The sequence below is a fragment of the Bombina bombina genome, chromosome 8 (genome assembly GCF_027579735.1).
Source record: "Bombina bombina isolate aBomBom1 chromosome 8, aBomBom1.pri, whole genome shotgun sequence".
NCBI lineage: Eukaryota > Metazoa > Chordata > Amphibia > Anura > Bombinatoridae > Bombina > Bombina bombina.
Window position 1 is genome coordinate 18,187,983 of NC_069506.1, and position 27,919 is coordinate 18,215,901.

Consider the following 27,919-nt stretch of genomic DNA (forward strand, 5'->3'; position numbering starts at 1 on the left):
AAAGAAAGCTCCATATTTTATATAGAGCTGCCTCTAGTGGTGGTGTAGAGCATTACAACCAATCCATTGTGAAAATACTCAAAAAGATTGTGAGTGAAACAGGTAAGGACACTCTAGTCCTAATGGCATTAAGAGCAACTCCAAGTAGTGCTACTAAGATATCACCTTTTGAATTGATCACTGGTAGAACATTGGTTCTACCTCAACATTTACTGTACTGTACATCAGACCAGAACTTAATAAATGCTGCTAATACCCATCAAGATGTGGAAAACTTAAGAAAGCGTCTGCAATATGCTTTTGCATTTGCTCAAAGGAACATAGAGGAGGTCGCAACTGCTGCTATAACCTATTATGAGCTCAAAACTTCCAAAAAGGAATATGAAATTAATGATAAAGTTTATCTTAATAACTTTGGAAGATATCAGGTTAAGAAGAAGAAATTTCTTCCATTGTGGAAGAGTCCTTTTGTCATTACTCACAAAATATCTCAGCAGTACCTCCAACGTTTTAGTTATAACCTAGGTTACAATATTAATTATAATATATTTCAGTGGTAAACTCTAACGTATTATATATTTACATAACAATATTTCAAACTTCTGATCAGTTATTCCTTATTAAAACATACTGAATATATTTATCTAGAGAATAGATTAGGAAATTTGAAATTTACTTTGCTAATTTCTCAAGGCTAATCTTGCTACACAGCTGTCCCTAATTGTCTTTATCAGATAACAACTGCAAATATGACTGTGGTTAGCCTTGTTGTCTGTGGACTAAAGCCAATATTGGCTACTCCAAATACTACTTAAGAATAACTGCTGCAAAAAGAAGGTTAATTTGTATTAAACATGTTAAGACTCGTCTAATACGTTATTCTACAGCAACACAATAGAAATGTCTTGTAATTATAAGGTATAAGGTCAATTTAAGCCTGATGTCAGATTGAATATATTCTAAGGGACAAGATGCCATATTAAATGCTGAAAGAGACACCAATTAATTAAGTGATGGCAAACTTTCCCCTTTGTATAAACAGATCCGGAATGTTAGTGATATTTTAGATGGAGTTTAATGTATCAGTTGTAATGAAGATGCTATAACTTACTATTAAATGTAGATATGAAATTCAAATACCCTGCGTTTCGGCCGCCCACTTCAAAACCTTTTTTTTGTGAGCTAACGTTTTGAAATGTTCTCTAATCGGAGCGCTAGCTACAACAAAGTGCCATATGGCTAGAGCGCTGATTGGAGAACTGTTAGCTCACCAAAAGAAAGTGAAGTGGGCGGCCGGAGCGCAGGGTACTTAAATTTCACATCTACATTAAAAAGTTAGTTATAGCGAATCTTCATTAAAACTGATGATTAAAACTCCATCTAAAATATCACTAACATTCTAGATCTGTTTTTATAAAGGGGACAGTTTACCATCATTTTAAACAAAGAAAGATACCATATCAATATTTAATATTTACCCCCTTTTCTTCCGTCCCTGTATTTTTTCACCAGGCAGCCAATAAATGCTGCATTGGATATGAGAAGCACAGCCGCTCCTGCGCACACCGCTGCTAATATGAATGGAGGCCACATAAAGGATTCTGGGTAGGCAGAGAAAATGTCATGTTATTTTACAACAAATATAATCCAGTTACATATTTATATCTTAGTTTGTTCCACTTTTATACCTATCATATGTTTAAAAAAATGAAAACATTGAAATGCCTGGATCAGAATGCATCACAATACTGTAAAAAGTTAAAAAGAACATGCAATTTTAAATAAACTTTCCAATTTACTTCTGTTATCAAATTTGCTTTGTTCTCTTGGTATCTTTTATTGAAAAGTAAAACTAGGTAGGCTCATAAGAGCTCAGGAGTGTGCACGTGTCTTTAGAACTCTATGGCAGCAGTGATTTGCTACATTGTATAACAAAGCTACAAATAAGGTTGCAAAACCGTTTTACTTTTAACTTGTAATACGCTCTGTATCTGATGTATCTTATAGCGGAGTTAACGCTAGAGCAGGAGCGATAGATAGCGCTCTACTCATAATCTAGCCCATTTTTAGTACATTTTTCTATTAACATTATCTCTCACCTATTTACTTTATTTTCTATTTTAACTTTATGAAGGGTTCACCCTCCTGTAGTATAACTCAAAATGAACGACTGACCATATAGTCCAATCAACTATTTGCCTTGCATTTGAACCTAGAACCCCTTTGGCCACCATCTTGCAATTTCTCACCTGCTTTTGGTACCTCTGGTTGCTCCTCTGGAGATTTGGGAGGCTCAAGCATATCTTTTTCTGTAAGAAGATAATATCACATATCATTTGCTTTCTCCACACATTTCACTAATTGCATCTAATCTCTGTAAAATCTCATATATCATTTATGCCATTAATACAGTGTTTTATCATTAGTTTGAAATATTTTTGTTCTGGAAACAAAATAAGACAAAGTTCATCTACTACCTAATAATCATGTATTAATGTGTGGCATAAACAGAAGTATGGTATAGCGGCCTGCCCACCTTCCACTAAATTTGTTGTGGTCAGTCTCATTGTTTTGTTTTTTTAACCCTTCCCACAACCATTCTTAAGAATGGGTTTGGAATACCTCCCAACCCATAACCATCCATAAGAATGAGCCCAGCAGGTCCCATCTTTCCTCAGAATGAGCGGGCATGGCTCCCTGGTCATAACATTCCAGCCAGATAAGAAAAGCTTGCCATTCTGTGCAGAGATGCACACTCACTTATTCCTTTAGAAAGGGCGCGTGTGCATCTCTGCTCAACACTCTGCACTATAATAGATGGGGAAGTCTCCCTGCCCACAAAATTCTTTCATAATGGGTGTGCCCTAAGTTCTAGTTCACCACCAACCTTTCAGAATGAGTGTGGCATGAGACTCCACTCATTATAGCACCCACCTTCAGAACAGGTGATTAATTATCTCTGCTCAACAACCTGCTATATAATGAGTGATGATGCCTCTTGGCTCACCAAACCCTTTAGAATGAGTGTTGAATGTTTTCCTTTAGCAGAGTGTGCAGCAAAGTAGAAGTGATATTGCTTAGATGCTGCCGACCATTTCAAAATGTTTACATTGAAATATTTATCACATTTGGAAAAGAAAAAACTGTGAAGAAAATCATTACAGGCTTCAATGTTCAATGAAAATAAATTCTAAATAATATGAGTCAGAAAGATGACATTACAAAAGAGGAAGAATATGCCATGCGTTGGTACGTAACCTTGTGTAGTGATACTAAGCACTGCTCCTTTATCAGCGTAGTCACTGTCTCCCAGAATGTTGATGGCGTTCACCGAGAAGTTGTACATAGTGCCAGGTTTTAGTCCTGTGATGGTAAACACTGTGGCATCTGGCGGGAACACGTCCACATACATGAAACTTCCAGAGTCTTCCCAGCGGTACCTGAAATGCATTTATTATCTACACGGCACAAACAATACAGAACATCCCCTGCGGTACCTGAAAGGTATTTGTTATATATACTGCACAAACAATACAGAACAGCCCCCGCGGTACCTGAAATGCATTTATTATCTACACGGCACAAACAATACAGAACAGCCCCCGCGGTACCTGAAATGCATTTATTATCTACACGGCACAAACAATACAGAACAGCCCCCGCGGTACCTGAAATGCATTTATTATCTACACCGCACAAACAATACAGAACAGCCCCCGCGGTACCTGAAATGCATTTATTATCTACACGGTACAAACAATACAGAACAGCCCCCGCGGTACCTGAAAGGCATTTGTTATCTACACGGTACAAACAATACAGAACAGCCCCCTGCAGTACCTGAAAGGCATTTGTTATCTACACGGCACAAACCATACAGAACAGCCCCTGCGGTACCTGAAATGCATTTATTATCTATACTGCACAAACAATACAGAACAGCCCCTGCGGTACCTGAAAGGCATTTGTTATATATACTGCACAAACAATACAGAACAGCCCCTGCGGTACCTGAAAGGCATTTGTTATATATACTGCACAAACAATACAGAACAGCCCCCGCGGTACCTGAAATGCATTTATTATCTACACGGCACAAACAATACAGAACATCCCCTGCGGTACCTGAAAGGTATTTGTTATCTACACGGTACAAACCATACAGAACAGCCCCAGCAGTACCTGAAAGGCATTTGTTATCTACACGGTACAAACAATACAGAACAGCCCCCGCGGTACCTGAAAGGCATTTGTTATCTACACGGTACAAACAATACAGAACAGCCCCCGCGGTACCTGAAAGGCATTTGTTATCTACACGGTACAAACAATACAGAACAGCCCCCCGCGGTACCTGAAAGGCATTTGTTATCTACACGGTACAAACAATACAGAACAGCCCCCGCGGTACCTGAAAGGCATTTGTTATCTACACGGTACAAACAATACAGAACAGCCCCCCAGTACCTGAAAGGCATTTGTTATCTACACGGTACAAACAATACAGAACAGCCCCCCGGTACCTGAAAGGCATTTGTTATCTACATGGTACAAACAATACAGAACAGCCCCCCGGTACCTGAAAGGCATTTGTTATCTACATGGTACAAACAATATAGAACATCCCCTGCGGTACCTGAAAGGCATTTGTTATCTACACGGTACAAACAATACAGAACAGCCCCCGCGGTACCTGAAAGGCATTTGTTATCTGCACGGCACAAACAATACAGAACAGTCCCTGCGGTACCTGAAAGGCATTTGTTATCTACACGGTACAAACCATACAGAACAGCCCCCGCGGTACCTGAAAGGCATTTGTTATCTACACAGTACAAACAATACAGAACAGCCCCCGCGGTACCTGAAAGGCATTTGTTATCTACATGGTACAAACAATACAGAACAGCCCCCCGGTACCTGAAAGGCATTTGTTATCTACATGGTACAAACAATACAGAACAGCCCCAGCAGTACCTGAAAGGCATTTGTTATCTACACGGTACAAACAATACAGAACAGCCCCCCGGTACCTGAAAGGCATTTGTTATCTACACGGTACAAACAATACAGAACAGCCCCCGCGGTACCTGAAAGGCATTTGTTATCTACACGGTACAAACAATACAGAACAGCCCCCGCGGTACCTGAAAGGCATTTGTTATCTACACGGTACAAACAATACAGAACAGTCCCTGCAGTACCTGAAAGGCATTTGTTATCTACACGGCACAAACAATACAGAACAGCCCCCGCGGTACTTGAAAGGCATTTGTTATCTACACGGTACAAACAATACAGAACAGCCCCCGCGGTACCTGAAAGGCATTTGTTATCTACACGGTACAAACAATACAGAACAGCCCCCGCGGTACCTGAAAGGCATTTGTTATCTACACGGTACAAACAATACAGATCAGTCCCCACGGTACCTGAAAGGCATTTGTTATCTACACGGTACAAACAATACAGATCAGCCCCAGTAGTACCTGAAAGGCATTTGTTATCTACACGGTACAAACAATACAGAACAGTCCCCACGGTACCTGAAAGGCATTTGTTATCTACACGGTACAAACAATACAGATCAGCCCCAGTAGTACCTGAAAGGCATTTGTTATCTACACGGTACAAACAATACAGAACAGCCCCAGCAGTACCTGAAAGGCATTTGTTATCTACACGGTACAAACAATACAGAACAGCCCCCGCGGTACCTGAAAGGCATTTGTTATCTACACGGTACAAACAATACAGAACAGCCCCCGCGGTACCTGAAATGCATTTATTATCTACACAGTACAAACAATACAGAACATCCCCTGCGGTACCTGAAAGGCATTTGTTATCTACATGGTACAAACAATATAGAACAGCCCCAGCAGTACCTGAAAGGCATTTGTTATCTACATGGTACAAACAATACAGAACAGCCCCCGCGGTACCTGAAAGGCATTTGTTATCTACACGGTACAAACAATACAGAACAGCCCCCCGGTACCTGAAAGGCATTTGTTATCTACACGGTACAAACAATACAGAACAGCCCCCGCGGTACCTGAAAGGCATTTGTTATCTACACGGTACAAACAATACAGAACAGCCCCCCGGTACCTTAAAGGCATTTGTTATCTACACGGTACAAACAATACAGAACAGCCCCCACGGTACCTGAAAGGCATTTGTTATCTACACAGTACAAACAATACAGAACAGTCCCCACGGTACCTGAAAGGCATTTGTTATCTACACGGTACAAACAATACAGAACAGTCTCCACGGTACCTGAAAGGCATTTGTTATCTACACGGTACAAACAATACAGATCAGCCCCAGTAGTACCTGAAAGGCATTTGTTATCTACACGGTACAAACAATACAGATCAGCCCCAGCAGTACCTGAAAGGCATTTGTTATCTACACGGTACAAACAATACAGATCAGCCCCAGTAGTACCTGAAAGGCATTTGTTATCTACACGGTACAAACAATACAGATCAGCCCCAGCAGTACCTGAAAGGCATTTGTTATCTACACGGTACAAACAATACAGAACAGCCCCAGTAGTACCTGAAAGGCATTTGTTATCTACACGGTACAAACAATACAGATCAGCCCCAGTAGTACCTGAAAGGCATTTGTTATCTACACGGTACAAACAATACAGATCAGCCCCAGTAGTACCTGAAAGGCATTTGTTATCTACACGGTACAAACAATACAGAACAGCCCCCGCGGTACCTGAAAGGCATTTGTTATCTACATGGTACAAACAATACAGAACAGCCCCCCGGTACCTGAAAGGCATTTGTTATCTACACGGTACAAACAATACAGAACAGCCCCCCCGGTACCTGAAAGGCATTTGTTATCTGCACGGTACAAACAATACAGAACAGCCCCCGCGGTACCTGAAAGGCATTTGTTATCTACACGGTACAAACAATACAGAACAGCCCCCGCGGTACCTGAAAGGCATTTGTTATCTACACGGTACAAACAATACAGAACAGCCCCCGCGGTACCTGAAAGGCATTTGTTATCTACACGGTACAAACAATACAGAACAGCCCCCCGGTACCTGAAAGGCATTTGTTATCTACACGGTACAAACAATACAGAACAGCCCCCCGGTACCTGAAAGGCATTTGTTATCTACATGGTACAAACAATACAGAACAGCCCCCCGGTACCTGAAAGGCATTTGTTATCTACATGGTACAAACAATATAGAACATCCCCTGCGGTACCTGAAAGGCATTTGTTATCTACACGGTACAAACAATACAGAACAGCCCCCGCGGTACCTGAAAGGCATTTGTTATCTACACGGCACAAACAATACAGAACAGTCCCTGCGGTACCTGAAAGGCATTTGTTATCTACACGGTACAAACAATACAGAACAGCCCCCGCGGTACCTGAAAGGCATTTGTTATCTACACGGTACAAACAATACAGAACAGCCCCCGCGGTACCTGAAAGGCATTTGTTATCTACACGGTACAAACAATACAGAACAGTCCCCCCGGTACCTGAAAGGCATTTGTTATCTACACGGTACAAACAATACAGAACAGCCCCAGCAGTACCTGAAAGGCATTTGTTATCTACACGGTACAAACCATACAGAACAGCCCCCGCGGTACCTGAAAGGCATTTGTTATCTACACAGTACAAACAATACAGAACAGCCCCCGCGGTACCTGAAAGGCATTTGTTATCTACATGGTACAAACAATACAGAACAGCCCCCCGGTACCTGAAAGGCATTTGTTATCTACATGGTACAAACAATACAGAACAGCCCCAGCAGTACCTGAAAGGCATTTGTTATCTACACGGTACAAACAATACAGAACAGCCCCCCGGTACCTGAAAGGCATTTGTTATCTACACGGTACAAACAATACAGAACAGCCCCCGCGGTACCTGAAAGGCCTTTGTTATCTACATGGTACAAACAATACAGAACAGCCCCCGCGGTACCTGAAAGGCATTTGTTATCTACACGGTACAAACAATACAGAACAGTCCCTGCAGTACCTGAAAGGCATTTGTTAACTACACGGCACAAACAATACAGAACAGCCCCCGCGGTACCTGAAAGGCATTTGTTATCTACACGGTACAAACAATACAGAACAGCCCCCGCGGTACCTGAAAGGCATTTGTTATCTACACGGTACAAACAATACAGAACAGCCCCCGCGGTACCTGAAAGGCATTTGTTATCTACACGGTACAAACAATACAGATCAGTCCCCACGGTACCTGAAAGGCATTTGTTATCTACACGGTACAAACAATACAGATCAGCCCCAGTAGTACCTGAAAGGCATTTGTTATCTACACGGTACAAACAATACAGAACAGCCCCAGCAGTACCTGAAAGGCATTTGTTATCTACACGGTACAAACAATACAGAACAGCCCCCGCGGTACCTGAAAGGCATTTGTTATCTACACGGTACAAACAATACAGAACAGCCCCCGCGGTACCTGAAATGCATTTATTATCTACACAGTACAAACAATACAGAACATCCCCTGCGGTACCTGAAAGGCATTTGTTATCTACATGGTACAAACAATATAGAACAGCCCCAGCAGTACCTGAAAGGCATTTGTTATCTACATGGTACAAACAATACAGAACAGCCCCCGCGGTACCTGAAAGGCATTTGTTATCTACACGGTACAAACAATACAGAACAGCCCCCCGGTACCTGAAAGGCATTTGTTATCTACACGGTACAAACAATACAGAACAGCCCCCGCGGTACCTGAAAGGCATTTGTTATCTACACGGTACAAACAATACAGAACAGCCCCCCGGTACCTGAAAGGCATTTGTTATCTACACGGTACAAACAATACAGAACAGCCCCCGCGGTACCTGAAAGGCATTTGTTATCTACACAGTACAAACAATACAGAACAGTCCCCACGGTACCTGAAAGGCATTTGTTATCTACACGGTACAAACAATACAGAACAGTCCCCACGGTACCTGAAAGGCATTTGTTATCTACACGGTACAAACAATACAGATCAGCCCCAGTAGTACCTGAAAGGCATTTGTTATCTACACGGTACAAACAATACAGATCAGCCCCAGTAGTACCTGAAAAGCATTTGTTATCTACACGGTACAAACAATACAGATCAGCCCCAGTAGTACCTGAAAGGCATTTGTTATCTACACGGTACAAACAATACAGAACAGCCCCCGCGGTACCTGAAAGGCATTTGTTATCTACATGGTACAAACAATACAGAACAGCCCCCCGGTACCTGAAAGGCATTTGTTATCTACACGGTACAAACAATACAGAACAGCCCCCCGGTACCTGAAAGGCATTTGTTATCTGCACGGTACAAACAATACAGAACAGCCCCCGCGGTACCTGAAAGGCATTTGTTATCTACACGGTACAAACAATACAGAACAGCCCCCGCGGTACCTGAAAGGCATTTGTTATCTACACGGTACAAACCATACAGAACAGCCCCCGCGGTACCTGAAAGGCATTTGTTATCTACACAGTACAAACAATACAGATCAGCCCCAGTAGTACCTGAAAGGCATTTGTTATCTACACGGTACAAACAATACAGAACAGCCCCCGCGGTACCTGAAAGGCATTTGTTATCTACACGGTACAAACAATACAGAACAGCCCCCGCGGTACCTGAAAGGCATTTGTTATCTACACGGTACAAACAATACAGAACAGCCCCCGCGGTACCTGAAAGGCATTTGTTATCTACACGGTACAAACAATACAGAACAGACCCAGCGGTACCTGAAAGGCATTTGTTATCTACATGGTACAAACAATACAGAACAGCCCCCGCGGTACCTGAAAGGCATTTGTTATCTACACGGTACAAACAATACAGAACAGCCCCCGCGGTACCTGAAAGGCATTTGTTATCTACACGGTACAAACAATACAGAACAGTCCCTGCGGTACCTGAAAGGCATTTGTTATCTACACGGTACAAACAATACAGAACAGCCCCAGCAGTACCTGAAAGGCATTTGTTATCTACACGGTACAAACAATACAGAACAGCCCCAGTAGTACCTGAAAGGCATTTGTTATCTACACGGTACAAACAATACAGAACAGCCCTAGAGGTACCTGAAAGGCATTTGTTATCTACACGGTACAAACAATACAGAACAGCCCCCGCGGTACCTGAAAGGCATTTGTTATCGACACGGTACAAACAATACAGAACAGCCCCCGCGGTACCTGAAAGGCATTTGTTATCTACACGGTACAAACAATACAGAACAGTCCCTGCGGTACCTGAAAGGCATTTGTTATCTACATGGTACAAACAATACAGAACAGTCCCTGCGGTACCTGAAAGGCATTTGTTATCTACACGGTACAAACAATACAGAACAGTCCCTGCGGTACCTGAAAGGCATTTGTTATCTACACGGTACAAACCATACAGAACAGCCCCCGCGGTACCTGAAAGGCATTTGTTATCTACACGGTACAAACAATACAGAACAGCCCCAGCAGTACCTGAAAGGCATTTGTTATCTACACGGCACAAACAATACAGAACAGCCCCCGCGGTACCTGAAAGGCATTTGTTATCTACACGGTACAAACAATACAGAACAGCCCCCGCGGTACCTGAAAGGCATTTGTTATCTACACAGTACAAACAATACAGAACAGCCCCCGCGGTACCTGAAAGGCATTTGTTATCTACACGGTACAAACAATACAGAACAGCCCCCGCGGTACCTGAAAGGCATTTGTTATCTACACAGTACAAACAATACAGAACAGCCCCCGCGGTACCTGAAAGGCATTTGTTATCTACACGGTACAAACAATACAGAACAGCCCCAGCAGTACCTGAAAGGCATTTGTTATCTACACGGCACAAACAATACAGAACAGCCCCCGCGGTACCTGATAGGCATTTGTTATCTACACGGTACAAACAATACAGAACAGTCCCTGCGGTACCTGAAAGGCATTTGTTATCTACACGGTACAAACAATACAGAACAGTCCCCGCGGTACCTGAAAGGCATTTGTTATCTACACGGTACAAACAATACAGAACAGCCCCAGTAGTACCTGAAAGGCATTTGTTATCTACACAGTACAAACAATACAGAACAGCCCCCCGGTACCTGAAAGGCATTTGTTATCTACACGGTACAAACAATACAGATCAGCCCCAGTAGTACCTGAAAGGCATTTGTTATCTACACGGTACAAACAATACAGAACAGCCCCAGTAGTACCTGAAAGGCATTTGTTATCTACATGGTACAAACAATACAGAACAGCCCCCCGGTACCTGAAAGGCATTTGTTATCTACACGGTACAAACAATACAGAACAGTCCCAGCAGTACCTGAAAGGCATTTGTTATCTACACTGTACAAACAATACAGAACAGCCCCAGTAGTACCTGAAAGGCATTTGTTATCTACATGGTACAAACAATACAGAACAGCCCCCCGGTACCTGAAAGGCATTTGTTATCTACACGGTACAAACAATACAGATCAGCCCCAGTAGTACCTGAAAGGCATTTGTTATCTACACGGTACAAACAATACAGATCAGCCCCAGTAGTACCTGAAAGGCATTTGTTATCTACACGGTACAAACAATACAGAACAGCCCCCGCGGTACCTGAAAGGCATTTGTTATCTACACGGTACAAACAATACAGAACAGCCCCAGCAGTACCTGAAAGGCATTTGTTATCTACACAGTACAAACAATACAGAACAGCCCCAGTAGTACCTGAAAGGCATTTGTTATCTACACGGTACAAACAATACAGATCAGCCCCCCGGTACCTGAAAGGCATTTGTTATCTACACGGTACAAACAATACAGAACAGCCCCAGCAGTACCTGAAAGGCATTTGTTATCTACACGGTACAAACAATACAGAACAGCCCCCCGGTACCTGAAAGGCATTTGTTATCTACATGGTACAAACAATACAGAACAGCCCCAGCAGTACCTGAAAGGCATTTGTTATCTACACGGTACAAACAATACAGAACAGCCCCCGGTACCTGAAAGGCATTTGTTATCTACACAGTACAAACAATACAGAACAGCCCCCGGTACCTGAAAGGCATTTGTTATCTACACGGTACAAACAATACAGAACAGCCCCCGCGGTACCTGAAAGGCATTTGTTATCTACACGGTACAAACAATACAGATCAGTCCCCACGGTACCTGAAAGGCATTTGTTATCTACACGGTACAAACAATACAGATCAGCCCCAGTAGTACCTGAAAGGCATTTGTTATCTACACGGTACAAACAATACAGAACAGTCCCCACGGTACCTGAAAGGCATTTGTTATCTACACGGTACAAACAATACAGATCAGCCCCAGTAGTACCTGAAAGGCATTTGTTATCTACACGGTACAAACAATACAGAACAGCCCCAGCAGTACCTGAAAGGCATTTGTTATCTACACGGTACAAACAATACAGAACAGCCCCCGCGGTACCTGAAAGGCATTTGTTATCTACACGGTACAAACAATACAGAACAGCCCCCGCGGTACCTGAAATGCATTTATTATCTACACAGTACAAACAATACAGAACATCCCCTGCGGTACCTGAAAGGCATTTGTTATCTACATGGTACAAACAATATAGAACAGCCCCAGCAGTACCTGAAAGGCATTTGTTATCTACATGGTACAAACAATACAGAACAGCCCCCGCGGTACCTGAAAGGCATTTGTTATCTACACGGTACAAACAATACAGAACAGCCCCCCGGTACCTGAAAGGCATTTGTTATCTACACGGTACAAACAATACAGAACAGCCCCCGCGGTACCTGAAAGGCATTTGTTATCTACACGGTACAAACAATACAGAACAGCCCCCCGGTACCTGAAAGGCATTTGTTATCTACACGGTACAAACAATACAGAACAGCCCCCACGGTACCTGAAAGGCATTTGTTATCTACACAGTACAAACAATACAGAACAGTCCCCACGGTACCTGAAAGGCATTTGTTATCTACACGGTACAAACAATACAGAACAGTCCCCACGGTACCTGAAAGGCATTTGTTATCTACACGGTACAAACAATACAGATCAGCCCCAGTAGTACCTGAAAGGCATTTGTTATCTACACGGTACAAACAATACAGATCAGCCCCAGCAGTACCTGAAAGGCATTTGTTATCTACACGGTACAAACAATACAGATCAGCCCCAGTAGTACCTGAAAGGCATTTGTTATCTACACGGTACAAACAATACAGATCAGCCCCAGCAGTACCTGAAAGGCATTTGTTATCTACACGGTACAAACAATACAGAACAGCCCCAGTAGTACCTGAAAGGCATTTGTTATCTACACGGTACAAACAATACAGATCAGCCCCAGTAGTACCTGAAAGGCATTTGTTATCTACACGGTACAAACAATACAGATCAGCCCCAGTAGTACCTGAAAGGCATTTGTTATCTACACGGTACAAACAATACAGAACAGCCCCCGCGGTACCTGAAAGGCATTTGTTATCTACATGGTACAAACAATACAGAACAGCCCCCCGGTACCTGAAAGGCATTTGTTATCTACACGGTACAAACAATACAGAACAGCCCCCCGGTACCTGAAAGGCATTTGTTATCTGCACGGTACAAACAATACAGAACAGCCCCCGCGGTACCTGAAAGGCATTTGTTATCTACACGGTACAAACAATACAGAACAGCCCCCGCGGTACCTGAAAGGCATTTGTTATCTACACGGTACAAACAATACAGAACAGCCCCCGCGGTACCTGAAAGGCATTTGTTATCTACACGGTACAAACAATACAGAACAGCCCCCCGGTACCTGAAAGGCATTTGTTATCTACACGGTACAAACAATACAGAACAGCCCCCCGGTACCTGAAAGGCATTTGTTATCTACATGGTACAAACAATACAGAACAGCCCCCCGGTACCTGAAAGGCATTTGTTATCTACATGGTACAAACAATATAGAACATCCCCTGCGGTACCTGAAAGGCATTTGTTATCTACACGGCACAAACAATACAGAACAGTCCCTGCGGTACCTGAAAGGCATTTGTTATCTACACGGTACAAACAATACAGAACAGCCCCCGCGGTACCTGAAAGGCATTTGTTATCTACACGGTACAAACAATACAGAACAGCCCCCGCGGTACCTGAAAGGCATTTGTTATCTACACGGTACAAACAATACAGAACAGCCCCCCGGTACCTGAAAGGCATTTGTTATCTACATGGTACAAACAATACAGAACAGCCCCCCGGTACCTGAAAGGCATTTGTTATCTACATGGTACAAACAATACAGAACAGCCCCCGCGGTACCTGAAAGGCATTTGTTATCTACACGGCACAAACAATACAGAACAGTCCCTGCGGTACCTGAAAGGCATTTGTTATCTACACGGTACAAACAATACAGAACAGCCCCCGCGGTACCTGAAAGGCATTTGTTATCTACACGGTACAAACAATACAGAACAGCCCCCGCGGTACCTGAAAGGCATTTGTTATCTACACGGTACAAACAATACAGAACAGTCCCCCCGGTACCTGAAAGGCATTTGTTATCTACACGGTACAAACAATACAGAACAGCCCCAGCAGTACCTGAAAGGCATTTGTTATCTACACGGTACAAACCATACAGAACAGCCCCCGCGGTACCTGAAAGGCATTTGTTATCTACACAGTACAAACAATACAGAACAGCCCCCGCGGTACCTGAAAGGCATTTGTTATCTACATGGTACAAACAATACAGAACAGCCCCCCGGTACCTGAAAGGCATTTGTTATCTACATGGTACAAACAATACAGAACAGCCCCAGCAGTACCTGAAAGGCATTTGTTATCTACACGGTACAAACAATACAGAACAGCCCCCCGGTACCTGAAAGGCATTTGTTATCTACACGGTACAAACAATACAGAACAGCCCCCGCGGTACCTGAAAGGCATTTGTTATCTACACGGTACAAACAATACAGAACAGCCCCCGCGGTACCTGAAAGGCATTTGTTATCTACACGGTACAAACAATACAGAACAGTCCCTGCAGTACCTGAAAGGCATTTGTTATCTACACGGCACAAACAATACAGAACAGCCCCCGCGGTACCTGAAAGGCATTTGTTATCTACACGGTACAAACAATACAGAACAGCCCCCGCGGTACCTGAAAGGCATTTGTTATCTACACGGTACAAACAATACAGAACAGCCCCCGCGGTACCTGAAAGGCATTTGTTATCTACACGGTACAAACAATACAGATCAGTCCCCACGGTACCTGAAAGGCATTTGTTATCTACACGGTACAAACAATACAGATCAGCCCCAGTAGTACCTGAAAGGCATTTGTTATCTACACGGTACAAACAATACAGAACAGCCCCAGCAGTACCTGAAAGGCATTTGTTATCTACACGGTACAAACAATACAGAACAGCCCCCGCGGTACCTGAAAGGCATTTGTTATCTACACGGTACAAACAATACAGAACAGCCCCCGCGGTACCTGAAATGCATTTATTATCTACACAGTACAAACAATACAGAACATCCCCTGCGGTACCTGAAAGGCATTTGTTATCTACATGGTACAAACAATATAGAACAGCCCCAGCAGTACCTGAAAGGCATTTGTTATCTACATGGTACAAACAATACAGAACAGCCCCCACGGTACCTGAAAGGCATTTGTTATCTACACGGTCAAACAATACAGAACAGCCCCCCGGTACCTGAAAGGCATTTGTTATCTACACGGTACAAACAATACAGAACAGCCCCCGCGGTACCTGAAAGGCATTTGTTATCTACACGGTACAAACAATACAGAACAGCCCCCCGGTACCTGAAAGGCATTTGTTATCTACACGGTACAAACAATACAGAACAGCCCCCGCGGTACCTGAAAGGCATTTGTTATCTACACAGTACAAACAATACAGAACAGTCCCCACGGTACCTGAAAGGCATTTGTTATCTACACGGTACAAACAATACAGAACAGTCCCCACGGTACCTGAAAGGCATTTGTTATCTACACGGTACAAACAATACAGATCAGCCCCAGTAGTACCTGAAAGGCATTTGTTATCTACACGGTACAAACAATACAGATCAGCCCCAGTAGTACCTGAAAAGCATTTGTTATCTACACGGTACAAACAATACAGATCAGCCCCAGTAGTACCTGAAAGGCATTTGTTATCTACACGGTACAAACAATACAGAACAGCCCCCGCGGTACCTGAAAGGCATTTGTTATCTACATGGTACAAACAATACAGAACAGCCCCCCGGTACCTGAAAGGCATTTGTTATCTACACGGTACAAACAATACAGAACAGCCCCCCGGTACCTGAAAGGCATTTGTTATCTGCACGGTACAAACAATACAGAACAGCCCCCGCGGTACCTGAAAGGCATTTGTTATCTACACGGTACAAACAATACAGAACAGCCCCCGCGGTACCTGAAAGGCATTTGTTATCTACACGGTACAAACCATACAGAACAGCCCCCGCGGTACCTGAAAGGCATTTGTTATCTACACAGTACAAACAATACAGATCAGCCCCAGTAGTACCTGAAAGGCATTTGTTATCTACACGGTACAAACAATACAGAACAGCCCCCGCGGTACCTGAAAGGCATTTGTTATCTACACGGTACAAACAATACAGAACAGCCCCCGCGGTACCTGAAAGGCATTTGTTATCTACATGGTACAAACAATACAGAACAGCCCCCCGGTACCTGAAAGGCATTTGTTATCTACACGGTACAAACAATACAGAACAGCCCCCGCGGTACCTGAAAGGCATTTGTTATCTACACGGTACAAACAATACAGAACAGCCCCCGCGGTACCTGAAAGGCATTTGTTATCTACACGGTACAAACAATACAGAACAGCCCCCGCGGTACCTGAAAGGCATTTGTTATCTACATGGTACAAACAATACAGAACAGCCCCCGCGGTACCTGAAAGGCATTTGTTATCTACACGGTACAAACAATACAGAACAGCCCCCGCGGTACCTGAAAGGCATTTGTTATCTACACGGTACAAACAATACAGAACAGTCCCTGCGGTACCTGAAAGGCATTTGTTATCTACACGGTACAAACAATACAGAACAGCCCCAGCAGTACCTGAAAGGCATTTGTTATCTACACGGTACAAACAATACAGAACAGCCCCAGTAGTACCTGAAAGGCATTTGTTATCTACACGGTACAAACAATACAGAACAGCCCTAGAGGTACCTGAAAGGCATTTGTTATCTACACGGTACAAACAATACAGAACAGCCCCCGCGGTACCTGAAAGGCATTTGTTATCGACACGGTACAAACAATACAGAACAGCCCCCGCGGTACCTGAAAGGCATTTGTTATCTACACGGTACAAACAATACAGAACAGTCCCTGTGGTACCTGAAAGGCATTTGTTATCTACATGGTACAAACAATACAGAACAGTCCCTGCGGTACCTGAAAGGCATTTGTTATCTACACGGTACAAACAATACAGAACAGTCCCTGCGGTACCTGAAAGGCATTTGTTATCTACACGGTACAAACCATACAGAACAGCCCCCGCGGTACCTGAAAGGCATTTGTTATCTACACGGTACAAACAATACAGAACAGCCCCAGCAGTACCTGAAAGGCATTTGTTATCTACACGGCACAAACAATACAGAACAGCCCCCGCGGTACCTGAAAGGCATTTGTTATCTACACGGTACAAACAATACAGAACAGCCCCCGCGGTACCTGAAAGGCATTTGTTATCTACACAGTACAAACAATACAGAACAGCCCCCGCGGTACCTGAAAGGCATTTGTTATCTACACGGTACAAACAATACAGAACAGCCCCCGCGGTACCTGAAAGGCATTTGTTATCTACACAGTACAAACAATACAGAACAGCCCCCGCGGTACCTGAAAGGCATTTGTTATCTACACGGTACAAACAATACAGAACAGCCCCAGCAGTACCTGAAAGGCATTTGTTATCTACACGGCACAAACAATACAGAACAGCCCCCGCGGTACCTGAAAGGCATTTGTTATCTACACGGTACAAACAATACAGAACAGTCCCTGCGGTACCTGAAAGGCATTTGTTATCTACACGGTACAAACAATACAGAACAGTCCCCGCGGTACCTGAAAGGCATTTGTTATCTACACGGTACAAACAATACAGAACAGCCCCAGTAGTACCTGAAAGGCATTTGTTATCTACACAGTACAAACAATACAGAACAGCCCCCCGGTACCTGAAAGGCATTTGTTATCTACACGGTACAAACAATACAGATCAGCCCCAGTAGTACCTGAAAGGCATTTGTTATCTACACGGTACAAACAATACAGAACAGCCCCAGTAGTACCTGAAAGGCATTTGTTATCTACATGGTACAAACAATACAGAACAGCCCCCCGGTACCTGAAAGGCATTTGTTATCTACACGGTACAAACAATACAGAACAGTCCCAGCAGTACCTGAAAGGCATTTGTTATCTACACTGTACAAACAATACAGAACAGCCCCAGTAGTACCTGAAAGGCATTTGTTATCTACATGGTACAAACAATACAGAACAGCCCCCCGGTACCTGAAAGGCATTTGTTATCTACACGGTACAAACAATACAGATCAGCCCCAGTAGTACCTGAAAGGCATTTGTTATCTACACGGTACAAACAATACAGATCAGCCCCAGTAGTACCTGAAAGGCATTTGTTATCTACACGGTACAAACAATACAGAACAGCCCCCGCGGTACCTGAAAGGCATTTGTTATCTACACGGTACAAACAATACAGAACAGCCCCAGCAGTACCTGAAAGGCATTTGTTATCTACACAGTACAAACAATACAGAACAGCCCCAGTAGTACCTGAAAGGCATTTGTTATCTACACGGTACAAACAATACAGATCAGCCCCCCGGTACCTGAAAGGCATTTGTTATCTACACGGTACAAACAATACAGAACAGCCCCAGCAGTACCTGAAAGGCATTTGTTATCTACACGGTACAAACAATACAGAACAGCCCCCCGGTACCTGAAAGGCATTTGTTATCTACATGGTACAAACAATACAGAACAGCCCCAGCAGTACCTGAAAGGCATTTGTTATCTACACGGTACAAACAATACAGAACAGCCCCCGGTACCTGAAAGGCATTTGTTATCTACACAGTACAAACAATACAGAACAGCCCCCGGTACCTGAAAGGCATTTGTTATCTACACGGTACAAACAATACAGAACAGCCCCCCGGTACCTGAAAGGCATTTGTTATCTACACGGTACAAACAATACAGAACAGCCCCCGCGGTACCTGAAAGGCATTTGTTATCTACACGGTACAAACAATACAGAACAGCCCCAGTAGTACCTGAAAGGCATTTGTTATCTACATGGTACAAACAATACAGAACAGCCCCCCGGTACCTGAAAGGCATTTGTTATCTACACGGTACAAACAATACAGAACAGCCCCCCGGTACCTGAAAGGCATTTGTTATCTACACGGTACAAACAATACAGAACAGCCCCCCGGTACCTGAAAGGCATTTGTTATCTACACGGTACAAACAATACAGAACAGCCCCAGTAGTACCTGAAAGGCATTTGTTATCTACACGGTACAAACAATACAGAACAGCCCCCCGGTACCTGAAAGGCATTTGTTATCTACACAGTACAAACAATACAGAACAGCCCCCCGGTACCTGAAAGGCATTTGTTATCTACACGGTACAAACAATACAGAACAGTCCCCACGGTACCTGAAAGGCATTTGTTATCTACACGGTACAAACAATACAGAACAGCCCCCGCGGTACCTGAAAGGCATTTGTTATCTACACGGTACAAACAATACAGAACAGCCCCCGCGGTACCTGAAAGGCATTTGTTATCTACACGGTACAAACAATACAGATCAGTCCCCCCGGTACCTGAAAGGCATTTGTTATCTACACAGTACAAACAATACAGAACAGCCCCCCGGTACCTGAAAGGCATTTGTTATCTACACGGTACAAACAATACAGAACAGCCCCAGTAGTACCTGAAAGGCATTTGTTATCTACACGGTACAAACAATACAGAACAGCCCCCCGGTACCTGAAAGGCATTTGTTATCTACACGGTACAAACAATACAGAACAGCCCCCCGGTACCTGAAAGGCATTTGTTATCTACACAGTACAAACAATACAGAACAGCCCCCCGGTACCTGAAAGGCATTTGTTATCTACACGGTACAAACAATACAGAACAGTCCCCACGGTACCTGAAAGGCATTTGTTATCTACACGGTACAAACAATACAGAACAGCCCCCGCGGTACCTGAAAGGCATTTGTTATCTACACGGTACAAACAATACAGAACAGCCCCCGCGGTACCTGAAATGCATTTGTTATCTACACAGTACAAACAATACAGATCAGCCCCAGTAGTACCTGAAAGGCATTTGTTATCTACACGGTACAAACAATACAGAACAGCCCCCGCGGTACCTGAAAGGCATTTGTTATCTACACGGTACAAACAATACAGAACAGCCCCAGTAGTACCTGAAAGGCATTTGTTATCTACACGGTACAAACAATACAGATCAGTCCCCACGGTACCTGAAAGGCATTTGTTATCTACACGGTACAAACAATACAGAACAGTCCCCGCGGTACCTGAAAGGCATTTGTTATCTACACGGTACAAACAATACAGAACAGCCCCAGTAGTACCTGAAAGGCATTTGTTATCTACACGGTACAAACAATACAGAACAGCCCCCGCGGTACCTGAAAGGCATTTGTTATCTACACGGTACAAACAATACAGAACAGCCCCGCGGTACCTGAAAGGTATAATGGGTGATCTATACAGCACAAGCAATAAAGAACAAACCTAGAGGTACCTGAAAGGCATTTATCCCTTTAAGTGCTAGATGTTAACACCTTTCTCCAATATAAACCTACCCTAGGTGCCTTATCTATAAGCCCATGAGGCCTACATCACAAATTAGTAATGATCTCACCTCACACGGAATTTTTGTTCCTCTCCGCCATTAAATCCTGCAGTCCATCCAAGGGTTACAGAGTTATGAGTGAAGCTAAGGACTTTCAGACCAGATGGGGGATCTGGGCGGCCTAAGAGAAAAAGGTTGTGAGTGAGAATCCAGTAGGAAGGAGCAACACAGATACTATCCTTTGATAAAGAGAATACCTAGGTGGACTTAGGAGCAAGAATGTATGTTGAGCATTAGATGGCAGCAGCTTTTGGAGCAATGTTGCAAAACTTTTGCCATATTGTGCAGACTCCTGAGACTACCTAGGTATGCTCTTCAGCAAAGGGTACCAAAAGTAAAAGTAAATTTGAATACAAATTGGAAAGATTTTTTTTTAATTGCTTGCTCCATCTGAATTGTGAAAGTTTAATTTTGACTTCTATGTCTCTTCAAATGTGCAAACTTCTCTGCTTTAATACACACAAAATTGTTTTGCATTACATTTATTAATCATATATTTTATGTGAAAATTAAAACACACACTCACCCACATACACACCCACACAGTGGCGTAGCGTGGCTTCTCAGCGCCCAGGGCAAGGCAAGAATTGCGCCCCCCTAATCCATTAGCACTGACTGAGTCTCTTCCACCAGTACAGTAGGGATTGGCAAATTTGCTTTGAATCTAGGAGACAGCTCAACAACTTAGGAGACAGGTTTTTGTTTTAAAACAAACAAAGCTTTAATTTAACAACAAAATATATACTATATATATATATATATATATATATATATAGATAGATAGATAGATAGATAGATAGATAGATAGATAGATAGATAGATAGATAGATAGATAGATAGATAGATAGATAGATAGAATTCTAAACTCTACATTCATCCTTAAAAATTAGGATTCAATATGGTTGCAGGCAGCCATTACTTTATTATATACATTAAGTAAGTACATTATATAAAACTTAACAATTACATTTTTTATGGTTTAATATTTAAACATGGGATTTCATTTTTAAAATACATCTGAGCCAGCATGCCAGAGTGTGAGAGTGATCTATGCTGCTTTAAAGTGAAAGCCAGTTATTATTATTTTTAAATTCATTTTTAACCTGGGTAAAACATACAAGATGTAGATCATCTACATCTTGTATGTTTTATTTTACCCAGGTTAAAAATGAATTTGAAATAAAATAACCAGCTTTCACTTTAAAGCGGCATAGATCACTCTCACGCTCTGGCATGCTGGCTGGCTCAGACTCTGGGTCCTTTGGAAGTTGGAATTTGGCTGGCTGGCTGGCTGGCTCAGAGTGACTCTGGGTCCTTTGGAACTTGGCTGGCTAGCTGGCCCTGCGACGTCACCTGGGTAACGATAGAGGCTAAGCTGCATTTTGCGTGTGTTGCCATTTCCAATCCCTATTCCCCAGGGCCCAGGCAAAAACAGGGGCTATAATAATGTAATTATAATTCTGGCTGGCAGTGGCACTGGTGGTCTGGTTCTGATACGGACCTGGTGATGAGTTTGGTCATTTTTGTTGACACTACTTACCTTATCATTGCGGGCGCAGCGTGCTAGTCAGTCTGACTCCACTCTGGCTCTGCTGCTCTGACTTCTTCCTCCCTCCGGACATGTGCGCTGGGAGTGGGAGTGGACCGTGCTAACTAGTGGCGTAAACACTAGTCTAGCAGCAGGTAACGGTTGGATAGGATTACACTCATAAAATTATGATAATTAAATCATTACACAGCACGTCCTGACTTCAGAGTAGTAGACAGTTCACTTGAGAGACAGAACGGCTGGGCGCAGGCGCCTGTCAGATTTTTTAGCCTCCCTGTAGCGCCGCTGGGAGTGGGACTGTGACTGTCTACTGTCTTGAGATGGTGGGGACTTGGGAGGCTGGGAGCCAAGCATTTTGCGCCCCTCAGAATTTTGTGCCCGGGGCAACCGCCCCTGTGGCCCCCCCCACGCTACGCCACTGCACCCACATATACACACCCACATGCATAGCCCTACACATATACATATACACACCCACATGCATACCCCTACACACATACATATACACACCCACATGCATACCCCTACACACATACATATACACACCCACATGCATACCCCTACACACATACATATACACACCCACATGCATACCCCTACACACATACATATACACACCCACATGCATACCCCTACACACATACATATACACACCCACATGCATACCCCTACACACATACATATACACACCCACATGCATACCCCTACACACATACATATACACACCCACATGCATACCCCTACACACATACATATACACACCCACATGCATACCCCTACACACCCACATATACACACCCACATGCATAGCCCTACACATATACATATACACACCCACATGCATACCCCTACACACATACATATACACACCCACATGCATACCCCTACACACATACATATACACACCCACATGCATACCCCTACACACATACATATACACACCCACATGCATACCCCTACACACATACATATACACACCCACATGCATACCCCTACACACATACATATACACACCCACATGCATACCCCTACACACAAACATATACACACCCACATGCATACCGCTACACACATACATATACACACCCACATGCATACCCCTACACACATACATATACACACCCACATGCATACCCCTGCACACATACATATACACACTCACATGCATACCCCTACACATATACATATACACACTCACATGCATACCCCTACACACCCACATATCCACACCCACATGCATACCCCTACACACATACATATCCACACTCACATGCATACCCCTACACATATACATATACACACCCACATGCATACCCCTACACATATACATATACACACCCACATGCATAGCCCTACACATATACATATACACACTCACATGCATACCCCTACACACATTCATATACACACCCATATGCATACCCCTACACACATACATATACACACTCACATGCATACCCCTACAGATATACATATACACACTCACATGCATACCCCTACACATATACATATACACACCCACATATACACACCCACATGCATACCCCTACACACATACATATACACACCCACATGCATACCCCTACACATACACATATACACACTCATATGCATACCCCTACACACATACATATACACACTCACATGCATACCCCTACACACATACATATACACACTCACATGCATACCCCTACACATATACATATACACACCCACATGCATACCCCTACACATATACATATACACACCCACATGCATACCCCTACACACATACATATACACACCCACATGCATACCCCTATACCCCTACACACATACATATACTAATTAAGTATATTGGAGAAAAACATACAAAATAGGAAGATAACTTACTGGTGCTGACAAGATAAATGTCGAAGCTGTCAACTCCAAGAGCGTTGGTTGCTGTGCACGTGAAGAGAGCGTAGTCTTGCACAGCGCTCACATTAGCAATAACTAAAGTACTGGTGTGAACCCAAAACTCATGCAGTGTCTTCTCTGAGTATCTATCAGACGGGAAGAAAATATATGTATGAAAGAGAGAGAAAAACTCAATATAGAGACAAATAAAAATCAATGGAAAGTGTAAGTGGGAGAATATGTGTGAGTGTCTATATGCCAGTTTAAGTGTAAACGTGTGAGTGTCAGGGTTTATATGAAAGCATATATGCCAGTGTGAGAATGTGAGTGTCAGTGTTAGTGTAAGAGTTTATGTTCACTGCAAGCATGAGAGTGAATGCATCAGTGAGAGTGTGAATGTCATGTGTTAGCATGATAGTCTATGGGGCCTATTTACTATGGTGCGAGCAGATATGATACAATATAGCAGATCATGTACGCTGCACATCGATAAATGCCGACAGTATACGCTACATGGCACAAAGTGTGAGAGTCTATGTGTCAGTGTGAGAGTTAGAGTGAGAGTCTATGTGTAAGTGTGAGTTTTAGTGTGAGAGTCTATGAGGCCTATTTATGAAATGTCTGTCGGACCTGATCCAACAGTGCGGATCAGGTCCGACAGACATCGCTGAATGCGGAAAACAATACGCTCTCTGTATTCAGCATTGCACCGGCAGCTCTTGTGAGTTGCTGGTGCAACGCCGCCCCCTGCAGACTCGCGGCCAATCAGCCGCCAGCAGGGGGTGTCAACCAACCCGATCGTACTCGATCAGGTGAATTCCGGCGATTCCTGTCCATTCGGAGCTCGATAGATAGGCCCCTATGTGTCAGTGTGAGTGTTAGTGTGAGAGTGTATGTTCACTGCAAGAGTGTACGTGTCAGGGTTAGTGTGAGAGTAAATATGCCAATGTACTTTTCACCTGTAGCTTCCAAACACTTACATTTGTTTCACAAAAACAAATGTAAATGTACAGCAAAAATTCCATTTTCATTTTGTTTTAAATAAAATGAAAACGAATAGTGAAGGCAACGAATATTCTGGGAAACTAATTTCCTCGAATATTCGAAATGAAAATTTCATCTAAAACAAAATTTTCTGGCCTGCACATCTGCTTTTTAATGTATTTTGACGCATTTTGTGCAACTTTTTATTCGAGCGTAACAGTTGGTCACAGCTCTGAGATTTTTTAATGGGTGTTTGTGTGGAATGTCCTACAATAAATATGACAATTTCACTATAACATTTTTTTAGGATATATTCTGCAATGCAGTGTTTAATTGATTATATGTATTTATACAAAATTACTTTAATGGGACACTAATTCCCCAAAAATTATTTCATGATTCAGATAGAGAATACAATTTCAAACAACATTCTAATTTACTTCTATTATCTAATTTGTTTCATTCTTTAGATATCCTTTGTTGAAGAAATAGCAATGCACATAGATGAGCCAATCACATGAGGCATCTATGTGCAGCCACCAATCAGCAGCTACTGAGCCTATCTAGATATGCTTTTAGCAAAGGATATCAAGAGAATGAAGCAAATTAGAGACTGGAGGTATATTAGAAAGTTGATTAAAATTATATGCTCTTTCTAAATAATTAAAGAAATAAAATTGAGTTTTATGTCCCCTTAAGGTCTGTTTAAGGATTTACCTGGGATTTTTGAGATCCAGGGTCACCCCCTTTTTAGCCCAGCTAAATGTCACACTTGGGATTCCTTCAGCCTTACAGACAAGTGCAGCTGCGCTTTTTCCGTCTCCAGGCACGGCCACCTTGCTTAGATGTACTCCTTTCTGTATTTCTGGCTTAACTACAGACACATGAATAAGCAAGTGATCAATGGTTATGCAAACAGGCCAGCCCCCGAGGAAAATCATTCCCTAACAGAAGAAAATAAACTAGTAACAAACAGGCCAGTCCCCAAAGGAAATCATTCACTAACAGAAGAAGATAAACTACTAACAAACAGGCCAGCCCCCGAGGGAAATCATTCCCTAACAGAAGAAGATAAACTAGTAACAAACAGGCCAGCCCCCAAGGGAAATCATTCCCTAACAGAAGAAGATAAACTAGTAACAAACAAGCCAGCCCCCGAGGAAAATAATTCCCTAACAGAAGAAGATAAACTAGTAACAAACAGGCCAGCCCCCGAGGGAAATCATTCCCTAATAGAAGAAGATAAACTAGTAACAAACAGGCCAGCCCCCGAGGGAAATCATTCCCTAACAGAAGAAGATAAACTAGTAACAAACAGGCCAGCCCCCGAGGTAAATCATTCCCTAACAGAAGAAGATAAACTAGTAACAAACAGGCCAGCCCCCGAGGAAAATCATTCCCTAACAGAAAAAGATAAACTAGTGACAAACAGGCCAGCCCCCAAGGGAAATCATTCCCTAACAGAAGAAGATAAACTAGTAACAAACAGGCCAGCCCCCCGAGGGAAATCATTCCCTAACAGAAAAAGATAAACTAGTGACAAACAGGCCAGCCCCCAAGGGAAATCATTCCCTAACAGAAGAAGATAAACTAGTAACAAACAGGCCAGCCCCCAAGGGAAATCATTCCCTAACAGAAGAAGATAAACTAGTAACAAACAGGCCAGCCCCCCGAGGGAAATCATTCCCTAACAGAAGAAAATAAACTAGTAACAAACAGGCCAGCCCCCCGAGGGAAATCATTCCCTAACAGAAGAAGATAAACTAGTAACAAACAGGCCAGCCCCCAAGGGAAATCATTCCCTTACAGAAGAAGATAAACTAGTAACAACAGGCCAGCCCCCGAGGGAAATCATTCCCTAACAGAAGAAAATAAACTAGTAACAAACAGGCCAGCCCCCGAGGGAAATCATTCCCTAACAGAAGAAAATAAACTAGCAACAAACAAAACTTCTGCTTTCCAGCCAATGGGATACAGGGTGAAAACTTTCAGATTTTTAATATAGAGAAACAAAATGTCTTCATGGAGATAAACTCCTTGTACATGAGAAGAGAAACAGTAAGCATGACCTATAAGCTTCATCCTAATTGGCTATGTTCCTAAATACTGTGTAATAAAGATCTTAAAGTGATATTGTTTGTTAATCACCCTGTACTATTAGTCCATTAAAAAATGTTAAATCTCCTGTTAATAAAAAATAAAATAAAATAATTAGACATTTTATCAGCTATTCTATAGTGTATGACAGTCCTGTATTTATATCTTAATCACATCCTTATTTTTGATCTCCTTGCTGCTCTTCACCACTGACCTGTCCATTTTTTAACAATAAATCTTTATTAGAA

The 27,919-nt window shown here is 42.9% G+C and overlaps 1 protein-coding gene across 1 annotated transcript in view; it reads right to left on the bottom strand.

Annotated features, from left to right (window-relative positions):
• Positions 1-27,919, bottom strand: part of NPHS1 (NPHS1 adhesion molecule, nephrin) — a 92,042-nt gene that overhangs the window by 11,268 nt on the left and 52,855 nt on the right. Inside the window, exons 19-24 of the mRNA XM_053690904.1 lie at positions 26,292-26,448; positions 24,585-24,736; positions 21,173-21,284; positions 3,259-3,440; positions 2,250-2,309; positions 1,479-1,601 (exon numbers count right to left, since the gene is read on the bottom strand). Coding sequence (XP_053546879.1) covers positions 1,479-1,601; positions 2,250-2,309; positions 3,259-3,440; positions 21,173-21,284; positions 24,585-24,736; positions 26,292-26,448 — 786 coding nt within the window. The remainder of the gene's footprint in view (positions 1-1,478; positions 1,602-2,249; positions 2,310-3,258; positions 3,441-21,172; positions 21,285-24,584; positions 24,737-26,291; positions 26,449-27,919) is intronic.